Genomic DNA, 10916 nt, shown 5'->3' with positions numbered 1-10916 from the left:
AGGCTCTGTAAGCTCTAAGATCACGTTGCTCCCCAGGTGGGCCCCTGAATCTAACCAGGGCCAGGGTCGCTCACCTCACACCCCTGCCACTTCTGCCCCCACTCTTCCTGCAGGCACCGCATCCAGGTTCTCTGCCCTGCATTCTGCCCTTAAGCCCGATGTCCCCAGTAAACTCAAGGCCTTGCGTTTCCAGACCTATTAAGACCCTGGGGTCCTCTGCCTGGCTTTTCCCTAGATGCTGCTGCTGCTGGAGTTCAAGGCTGATGGTGGCACTTCCCGGTCACCTGCTAGTGTGAAGAGGGCACCCCCTTATCTCTGCTCTGCCCTGTCGGTGCCGGGCCCTGAGCAGAACACAAAGTCCCAGCAGCCCGGCAGTCTCTCCAGCCCTCCCCCCTCCCCCCTGGGGACAGGCAGGCAGAGCAGCACCGTGTCCTTAAGCAGGTAGAGCCAGCGCATTTCCGGGCAGCACAGGGAGTGGAGGCATGAGTGGCATCAGGACACCAAGTGGCAAGATCCAAGGCACACCCTGGCTACCCAGACGCCATCCTCACTGGTTGCCTGCTCCAGGGGCAAAGGCTCTGGGCTGCTTCCGGTGGGGTGAGGGCCTGCAAGGGAAGTGATGCTCGAACTCTGGGCCAACACCGGGATCCAGGGCCATGGGGCAGCAGGTGTGGACGGAAGCTTCTGGAATAGCTGCCACTTTGGGGGCACACACTACCCTGTTGCTTCCGACTCCCTGTACCATCTCTGGTCCAGCCAGCATTCTCTCTTGGGCTGCATGTCTCTGCACACTCCTGTCACTGGTGTGCTGGCCAATGTAACAACCAGCTCTCTGGTGGGGAGAATCCTGGGGGGTAGTATTTCCCAGTTTTGGGGGTGTACGTATGCCCAGCATGGCCGATTCTGAGCTATCAACATGATGTCCCCGAAGACAGAGTTGGGAAGAGACGTACTGTAGCCTTGATTATATCCTATCTCCCGCTTACAGATACGACAGATGCGAATAACCCCCGGGACATAGACAATAATTCGGAAGGGATGAGTTTTGAGTATTTATTACCTTTTACAAATAGAATTTATTTAATTGTAAGTTTCTATAACTTCAGTTTCGTTGATGGTTATGTTTAATGGTCGCTCACAGAACTCACGAAAATTTAGCGATCAGCTCTTACGAGTGGGTACAAGGTGGCTTGGGGACACCATGGCCTCTGGCCCAGGATCCAGAGGAGGGCCTGGTGGAAGCCTGCTCCTCAGGACCCTTCAAGGTCACTGCCCCGTGGCCTTCGCTCTGGTCTCCCCTCTGAGCGCTCATGCTGTCGACTTGCCCCGCCTTCCCTCTGCAGGACACCCTCCTCCCATAGCCCCTGGTGCCTTCCCAGCCTATCTCAGGGCTGGGCTGACCCTTGGCCCTACAGCTCTCTGGAAGGCGCCTCAGCAGTCAGGCTCTTCTCCATGCCCTCCAGCTCAGACAGTGGTGATCACCCTGATGCCCTGTTCTGCCCCCTCCAGAGTGCATGTCGCCTGTCCCCCTCCCAGGAGGCTTCCTGCACTAGCCCCTATTTTTTCTCTCACCCCTCGTTCTGCCCTCACTTTCTCACTTCCCTAGTGCCCTCCTCTGTGAGCCCATGCACACTCCCACTTCCTCCACCTTCTTCAACAGGGCACTCGGTGTAGGCTGCTGGAGGCCTGACTTTCTCTCAGCACCACCACCTCCTCCAGGAAGTCCACCAAGGCAGAAGCTTATAAGATATGATTCCCCAAGGCCCTGGCATCTCCTGCTTCTCAGCTCCTCAGCTGGTGTGCCCCTTAGATAAGACCCCTGCAGAGCTTACCAAGCCCTCCCCCTCTCCCCTACCCCCGCTCTATCTGGTTTGGATTGACCAGCCTGGCCTTAACCCAGGAACCCTAGGAAACACTCCCCCCCACCAGCCCTATAGTGCTGCAGCTCCTACTCCGCCTGCACCCAGCCATGACCACCTCCCCAGGGAGGGGGCTGTCGAGGCAAGAGGACCTGTGAGAGACAGCCTCCCCCACTTCACTTGCTCCTGCCGGTGGAAGCCCCACCAAGCAAATGGGATTCCCACAAAATCGCAACACTCCGCGTCCCAGCACAGAGTGGTTCCAGAGGCTGTTTGCTGAACTGAATCAAAATGTCACACCATGGGGGCGGAAAACCACCCTGAAAGCCTTGGTTCTGAGCAGCGAGGTAAAATTCTGAATGCTTTGATGTCGTGCGTTGTCTGGGTCGGGCCCTGGGTTCGCTCAGTGGCCCCGTAGTCTCATCTCGCTGCACGGACTGTTGGCCTTGGTCGTGTGACCAGCTTTGGCCAATGGGAGAAGAGTAAACACGGTGCAGGTAGAAACCCCCGAGCAGCCCTGGGGCTTCATGTCTCTCTCTCTGCAGCCAGAATCCTGAGGCCACTGGGGAAGGCGCCCAGGCCAGCCGGCTGCTGCGGGACGAGAGGCCTCGCGGAGGACAACTCAGAACCCAGCCAACAGCTGGCTGTCAGACGAGTGAGGCTCTCGATGGCCTTCTGAGCACAGACACACATCTGGGTCCAGCCAAACACAACAGAAGCGCCCACTGGAGTCCAGCCCCATCGCAGAGCCACATAACCATAAAGCTAATAAGTTGTTTTAAGCCACGTGTTTTGGGTGTAGTTTGTTATGTGCAAAGCAAAGCGAACCACTCCTCAGCCCAATGCACCACAAACGGTATGTGGACAGATGAAGATAGCCCAACGGGCAGGCAGGCCAGCCATCTGGCTGTGAGGCTGGGTCATTGGCACACTGCCAGGGGCCCAGGAGGACCCCCCTCGATCCTGGGCCAGGATGCGGGTAAGGCAAGTGGGGCATTCACCTTGCACACAAAATGGAAGGTAGTATCCTGAAACTTAGGAATCAAGACAAGAGATATTTTAACGCAATATTAGAGAAATCAATTCGGTGAACTGGCTGCCCATTTCTGTAAAAAAAAGTTTTATTGGAATTGGGGCCAGGATTAGGATTTGGCAAGCAAGGTAAGATCCTATAAGCACAGGGTCAGCTCTTGTTTTAATTTAAAAAGTTTGTCATGGAATTTATGCATTAATCCTATCTGTGCCTTTGCTTCTGGTTTACTTCTTTTGATTTGGGCTAAATCCTTCCCAACCTACTGAATGATTGACCTCTGGGATCTGACTGGATCTCAAACCTCCACCTGTCTATTATATTCCCACCAAGGGTCATAATTTAAGCTGTTGTCAGGCATTGACACCTTGCTGTAAAGGAAGCAAAATGAGATCGAGTTCTACTCAGGAGAGATTAGGGGGCCAGGAACCTGGAGAGCTGCGGTCAGCTTCCGGGGGAAGAAGGGATCTTCCCGAGGGCCCACCATTCTCAAAATTTCCACAGGCTCTCCACCGTGGCTCCCTGGGTGGGTTTCATGGGCAAATCCTAGGAGCTGGCTGTATGACCAGATGTCCAGATGACCTTTGAAACCATCTGCATTTACTCATGTCCTTGCTTCTCTCCTGTAGGTCATGTTCATGTGTGACCCCAGCCAACTCAGCGAGGCCAGCAGACAGCCGGGATGTTTATGAAGAAGCTGCTGGTGTTTTACCAAGGTTCTTGCTGGCCATCAGCCTGGGGATGTGGACACGTATGCCGGTGAGAGGAGTCTCCCAGGGCGTGGTGTGGAGACGGGGCGGTATTTACTTAGCCCGGAGAACCACTCGGGCTGTACCTGGTGATTTCAGTGTCGTCTGATACAGAGCTGGCTACTTCCCAAATCTCTAACAGACTTTTTTCTTCTCCCGAAGTGGCCAGACGTTTACAAATCAGGTTTTTAGCCCATCTGTAGGTCTGGGGGAGAAACAACAGTTGCCTTGATACCATGGAGACGAGGGGAACCCATTCCTCTTCTCGTCCTTCCAGAGTTCTGGAGACGGGAAAGGCTGTGCCAGTCAGCGGCATCTGAGGAATCTGAAAGGGAGTGGATTTACTGGGGAGACCAGGAGAGATTTTTCCATCACGTTTCCCTGCTGTTCATCTGTAGCCACTCTTTAAAGTCTCACCACGGAGTGACCCCATCTCAGGGACCCAGTCTCTGCTTTCCCTGTGTGACCTTGTCCACAGGTACTGGAGATAAGCCTTGACATTTTCTCTTAGTCAGGAGGTGGAGAGAGCCTGGAGGTGGACATTCCCAAGAAGAAGGTAGGGTCTTGCTCTCCACAGCTTTCTTCCCCAGGAACACAGAGGGGCTCAGACATTTCTAGAGAATCTGGATGTGGCCTCCAGGCCAGTCTCAGAACCACAGAGTTCTCATGCGCCCCGCCCTTGGTGCTACTGCCAAGAGCTCACAAGATTAACCCAGGGTCCTAGCCTCTGATGGGTTTACAGACATCTTGGGGGTGACCCGGCCACTTGCCTGCTCTAATGTTCTTCTGTCTACCCCCTCTGCTGGCTTTTTTGAGGAGTGAGGAGGCCACTGGAAAATGCAATGCTTATCTTCTATTTTTGTCCTGTTGGACCACAAAGATGTCTTCACTAAGGGCATAGTCAGGGCAGACGGAATGCCTGGGGGATAATACCCAATTTTATTCACACACACACACACACACACACACACACACACACAGCCCATACCACACCCAAGTACCATCTAAATATTGATACTTTTATTTCAAATACTCCTATTTCAGGAGAGGTCAGATCCTGCTCCTCGCTTGGGTGACATTGCTGGCTCTGTCCTAGGACACGGGCTCTGACGTCACCCTCCGCAAGGGGCCAGCACAATCCTCCCCAATGGGGACTAGTCATTTTGCCATCGGAGCTTCTTGTGTTTACAATCTTACTAGAGGAAAGTGGGTTACACGGTCCTAGGAGGACTTAAAAACACGTGTGCAGAAGATCGAGAGCAGCTTTGGCTTCCAAGCTGTATCTGGGACTAGATCACAGTCTTACCAGATTTCAAAAGAGGACGAGAACAACCGATCTGGTGCTCCGGAATATGGCTTGAGGATGGGTGTCCCTTGTCCTAAGTCCCCACAGTTTTTCTCCCAGCTGACTGGAGAGAGGAGTGCTGGTTTCAACGAGGCCTAGTCTGCCCCTGCCTTCCCTGGCTGGGTTTTCAGCTGCCGCCCCCTCCTCTGCACAGGCTCCTGAGGTGAAGAGCTCACTGGTGGGGTTCATGCTGCCTACCAGCCACTGTGCGTGAGGGGACAACCTGAGATGGGCAGCGACAGGAGCCCGTGGAGGGGACTGCCGGGACAGCCAGCCTTGCCTCAGGTCCCGAAGCCACCTGGGGGCTTGTGGACCACTGTCTCTCCACATCTGTCACCTGCAGCTGCCCGCTGGGCCAGAGGGGGAAGCTGGCTGGTTCTCAGGCAACGGGATGGTGACACCGGGGAAGGAACTGTCCTCACTTCCTGTAAGATGGGCTCCCTGGAGAAGAAAAGCCAGCGCCAGCTGCCAGCACGGAGGCGGCATCCGCACAGAGTCCCCTCTGTCTCGTATAGGCCCTTCTTTCAGCTGGCTCTGTGCATACAGAATACAGAGAACCTTCCCTTCCCCCAGGTCACTGGCTCTGCGGCCCGGACACGCCTCACGTGGCCATGCTCTTTCCTCCCAGGAAGCAGGCAGCTTGGCGGGGGGTACTCGCTGAGTTTGCGGGCAATGGTTTTGTTGTTTGTCGAGGCCATGGGACACGGGTCTGCTGCTAGCTGAGCTATCAGGCACGGGCAGGGCCCGGGGGAGCCCGCAGGGTCCCGGCTGTTGCTGCTGCAGTTACTGCCCGCCAGGGCTGGGCCCGGCCACCTCTCTCCGGCCATGAGCTCCTGGCACCTGCGGGGGCTTCCTTCGGCCCGTGTGAAGCAGCAGCTGGAGCTGCACTGCTGCTGGGGACGGCGGGGAGGGTAGCAGGGGCTGGGGCGTGGCTCCGTGTTAACCCCCAGAGAGGCTCCGGAGAAGAGGGAGGGCTGGGCCGGCTTTCCAGGCACGGCCCATTAACCACATGGCTAGCCCAGCAGGTCTCGGGTTGACCAGAATGCCCGGGGCTTTGGCAGGAAATGATGGGGGCAGGGAGAGTGTGGGGCAGTACAGTGGCAGAAATGCATATATCCTGAGTGTGACAGATTTTTTTGTTGCTTGACATCCTCTTTTTCACTTTTGTTTTCCTTTATTTTGATTTCTTTTATTTATTTATTTTAAAAAACATTTTATTTTTAAGTAATCACTACACCCAGCCTGGGGCTCGAACCTACGACCCTGAGATCGAGGGTCGTGTTCTCCTCTGACTACACCAGCCAGGCCTCTCTCCCTTATTTTTAGTTAAAACTCTTTAGAAAGGTCCAGGCTCAGCTGGGGAGTGGAGGAGGTGGCCAACTGGCCCAGGCTAGGAGGAGATAGAGAGAGGAAGTGGTCTCTCCAGTGTCTAAAATGGCAGGAGGGAGGCCCCCAGGGCCCCCTTAGTCACTGGGGTGGCTGCCTCCAAGGCACCTGCTCGGGTTTGGTTTCCAGGCTGCCTGAGTAGCTGTTGGCTGCCCCCCACTGGAAGGCAGGTCCAGATTCCAGGGGCAATCACAGAGGTGGGGGAGTCTTTGCTCTGAGTGACACTGCCCAGAGATGGTCCCCATCTGCTGGGCTGTGTGTGAGCCCCCAAGGCTCATGGCAATGGCATACATGGGAAGATGAGTGGAGAACTGGTTTCTAGGGCAGGAGGAGACACTGGCGAGGGCCCTGGCTTTCCCTTTCGCCTGTGGGGCCCAGACAAACACAGCGCCCTGCCCTCTGGTCTGACTTACTCTGTGGGCCCCTCGTGGAGGACAACACGGAGCCAGGGCGGCTGGCCTGCTGGGGGCCGCATGGAGAGAACCGAGGGGCCAGAGTGGATGCCTTGGCCTTGGGTGGGTTCAGGTCCAGGATTGCCGGGGTGCTGGGGGTCCGGGGCTCACAGGGGAAGGCTGATGTAAATTCCCTGGAAGGAAACACACAGTCTACAGTCAGGGCTACTGCATACTTAGGGGAGTGGCAGGAGAAGGAAGGAACTCCCTGTCTGAGCACCAAAAGGCCAGACAGGCACGGCCCTGGGCACAGGGTAGGGGTGGGGTAGGGCAGGGCACCCAGGGGCATACATCCCTGCCCCCAGGGAACACACACTCTACAGGAAGAGGAAGATTAAAAAAAAAAAAAAGGAATTAAAGGCTACGGAGGAGATGAAGCCGAGAAGGGGGACTGGGAGCCTGGGGGATTCTTGAAGTGTGAGGTAGGATGGCCAGGGAAGGTGTGGCCGGCAGAGTAGCTGTCCCCCATTCTGTCCTACTCCCTGGGACCTTTTATGACAAAGGAGAATGTAACTGCGGTAGAACAGAGGTTGCAAATCTTCTGACTTTGCCACAGGGAGATTATTCTAGACTATCAGGGTGAGCCCACGGAAACCAGGAGGGTCCTTAAAAGTGGGAGAGGGAGGGCCACTTGGGTGGCTCAGTTGGTAAAGCATCTGCCTTTGGCTCAGGTCATGATCCAAGGGTCCTGGGATCGAGTCCCACATCGGGTTTCTTGCTCAGTGGGGAGCCCCTTCCCCCTCTGCCTGCTGCTCCCCCTCCTTGTGCTCTCTCTTCCTCTCTCTCTCTGACAAATAAAATCATAAAAAGGAAAAGTGGGAGAGGGGGCAGAAGAAGAGAGAGAAGGGAGCATGACTGTGAAGAAGGGCACAGAGATGCCTGCCTGCCTGGCTTTGAAGACGGTGGAAGGGGCCGGGAGTCAAAGAAGGCAGGCGGCCTCCAGAAGCCGGAAAAGGCAGAGAAAAGATTTTCCCATGGAACTCGGGAAGCTGTGTGTCCTGTGCACACTTCTATTCCAGCCCCATGAGAGCGGTGTGGGGCTTCTGACCGACTGGACTGTGAGGCCATACCTTTGTGTGTTCAGGTTTCTACGCTTGAGGTCATTTGTTAGAGCAGCAATAGAAAACTAATTTTAGATGTGGTGGCCAGGGCCACGCAAAGAGGGTGACATTTAGCCCCCAAACACTCCTGTGGGTGGTGGTGGTGGGGGGCCAGGCATTACTTCCCCATTTTTCGGATGGAGAAACTGAGGTCCCACGTTTGTGAACTTTCCCAAGGCCACACGCGTAATGCGCAGGTTGTGAGGCCAAGATCTGAGCCCAGTGGGATCTCCTAGCCAGCTCTTCTCCATATACCACCAGGCTGCCAGCCCCGAAGGGTGGCCTCCCAGAGATGCGGTGGGCTAGTCTTGGAGCTGGCACCCTCAGCTTTGCACCGAAAAGTGCAAAAGTCCTAGGAGTGGGGGCCTGGCTCTGTGGGATTCCCCCCTGCCCAGCCCTTTGCTGTATGGCTGTCATGGAGCTGTCTACACCTTGCTCCCACCTTGACTTCTGGGGTCCCTGCTATCTACACGCCCATTTTCCTGACTGTAACTCCAAAGACCAGAGTCCCAGGCTGTCACTCGGGGTTGCCATCCCCAGTGAATGAACACATTCACTGGACACATCGGCTCAGCTAGCAGCTGGGCATGCACTCTGTCTATGGCAGGTCCGTCTCCCCTGCCCTAAGCGGGTCCCTTAGTCCGTGGACTTCATACAGTTGGTGTGCACCAAACAGCTGTTGAGCTAGGAGAGTGAGTCAGGCCCCCTCGGTGAACGGTGTGGGGAGCATGCCTGTGCGTCTGTGTGCACACACAGAGGGGGAAGTGGAGGCAGGTGCGGGGGGCAGGGGTTGTGCTCCCTGGGAGGGCCCAGACCCTCAGTCCTGCTCTGCGACCCTCCAGCTAGTGACTGAACGTACGCAAGTATGCTGACCTTTGGAGAGCCTCAGTTTCCCCACCTGTCTCTCAAATAGCTGTGATGATTTTGCAAGGGAGGCTGTGCTGAGGTCAATCGCAGGCCCCTTAAATGGGGGTTTTGACTCTGGGGAGTGGGACCTGGAAGGAAACGGGAATTTCTTTCTTTCTTTCTTTTTTTAAAAGATTTTATTTATTTATTTGACAGAGATCACAAGTAGGTAGAGAGGCAGGATGGGAGAGGGGGAAGTAGGCTCCCTGCTAAGCAGAGAGCTAGATGTGGGGCTTGATCCCAGGACCCTGGGATCATGACCTGAGCCGAAGGCAGAGGCTTTAACCCACGGAGCCACCCAGGTGCCCTGAAACTGAAATTTCTTATTTGAATCAATTCTATATTTCCATATGCCCCTTCCTTCCCTCCTTCCTACCCTCTTTTCCTCCCTCCCTTCTTTTTTTACAGGGAGAATATTTTAATCATTAGAAAAATATGGGCGTCTGGGTGGCTCAGTGGGTTAAGCCGCTGCCTTCGGCTCAGGTCATGATCTCAGGGTCCTGGGATCGAGTCCCGCATCGGGCTCTCTGCTCAGCAGGGAGCCTGCTTCCTCCTCTCTCTCTCTCTCTCTCTGCCTGCCTCTCTGCCTACTTGTGATTTCTCTCTGTCAAATAAATAAATAAAATCTAAAAAAAAAAAAAGAAAAAGAAAAAAAAAGAAAAATAAAACAAACATCTGAAAAATTTCCAAATTCAAATTTAGGAGAAAAGTGGCATAAAAAGTGCCCATACTTTAAGTAGGAAATCTCCTTTTTAAAAAATTAGTTGATTATTTATTTATTTTAAAAATATTTCATTTATTTGACAGAGAGAGAATGAGCATAAGCAGGGGGAGCAGCAGAGAAAGGGAGAAGCAGGCTCCCCGCTGGCCAGGAAGCCCAATGTGGGGCTCAATCCCAGGACCCTGGGATCGTGACCTGAGCTGAGGGCAGACGCTCGGGTCTGCTGAGCTGAGCCACTAGGGCATCTCTTATTTATTTATTTTTTTAAAAGATTTATTTATTTTAAGGGTACCTGAGTGGCTCAGGTGGTTAAGTGTCTGCCTTCAGCTTGGGTCATGATCTCAGGATTGAGTCCTGAGTTGGGCTTTCTGCTCAGTGGGGAGCCTGCTTCTCCCTCTGCCCCTCCACCTACTCATGCTTTTTCTATCTCTCTCTCTCAAATGAATAAATTAAAAAAAAAAGATTTATTTATTTTAGAGAGAGAGAGTGAGCAAGCAGGCCGGGGGTGGGGGCAGAAACTGAGGGAGAGGGAGAATCCTGAAGCAGATTCCTGCTGAGCGTGGAGCCCAACGTGGGGCTCGATGCCAGGACCCTGAGATCATGACCTGAGTTGAAATCTGGAGTCAGCTACTTAACTGAGCCACCCAGGCGGCCCTAGGCAGGAAATCTTAGATACCAGATTGAAAAGGATACTCGTCCCCCTGCTAGTTCTCTCTTTCATACTTTAATAAATAAATAAAATCTTTAAAAAACAAAGAAAAGAAAAATGATGTGGGAGATTTAACCCTACAGCATTTTATTAAAGTTTAAAATGATTTTTCTTTATTTAAAACAATGTACATATGTATGTATGTGAGTAAGTAAGCTCTATGCCCAGCCTGGGGCTTGAACTCACTAGCCCAGGATCAAGAGCCTTGTGCTCTACTGACTGAGCCAGCCAGGTGCCCCAAGGTAGTTTTCTTTTAATATTATGTGGTTCAAATGACCTTTCCCCCCTATTTTGCTATTCTAATTTTGATGTTTTGATTTTTGTTATAGCAGTTGATTATTACTCATACATGGCCCTTAAGAAACAAAACAGGGGGAGGGAGGAGGAAAGTAAAATAAGACGAAATCAGAGAGGGACACAAACCATAAGAGACTCTTAATCATAGGAAACAAACAGGGCTGCTGGAGGGGAAGGGGTGGGAGTGTGGCATAACTGGGTGATGGACATTAAGGAGGGCACATGATGGAATGAGCACTGGGTGTTCGATGCCACTGATGAATCACTGAACTCTACCTCTGAAATTAATAATATGCTATATGTTAATTAATTGAATTTAAATTTAAAAAAATTAAAAAATAAAAGTAATTCCAAGAGGAAAA

General features: G+C 53.3%; 1 protein-coding gene across 8 annotated transcripts in view; it reads right to left on the bottom strand.

Annotated features, from left to right (window-relative positions):
- Window positions 1–1028: 1028 nt before the first annotated feature.
- The window catches only part of ARMC9 (armadillo repeat containing 9), a 155786-nt gene continuing 145898 nt past the window's right edge, over window positions 1029–10916 (bottom strand). For 2 of the 8 annotated variants that reach the window (XM_045078885.1, XM_045078886.1), the window contains exons 24-25: window positions 6783–6955; window positions 3831–4557 (exon numbers count right to left, since the gene is read on the bottom strand). In XM_045078885.1, the coding sequence (XP_044934820.1) occupies window positions 4346–4557; window positions 6783–6955 (385 nt within the window). In that variant the 3' untranslated portion in view covers window positions 3831–4345. Of the gene's footprint in view, window positions 4558–4636; window positions 6956–10916 lie in introns of those variants that run through there. The other 6 variants (XM_045078888.1, XM_045078892.1, XM_045078887.1 and 3 more) reach the window with 5 other exon arrangements.

Source organism: Mustela putorius, unplaced genomic scaffold (genome assembly GCF_011764305.1).
Source record: "Mustela putorius furo isolate JIRA1106 unplaced genomic scaffold, ASM1176430v1.1 tig00000275_pilon_pilon_pilon, whole genome shotgun sequence".
Lineage (NCBI taxonomy): Eukaryota > Metazoa > Chordata > Mammalia > Carnivora > Mustelidae > Mustela > Mustela putorius.
Note: the sequence above shows the minus strand (reverse complement) of the source record. Positions and strands in the feature narration are given on the sequence as shown.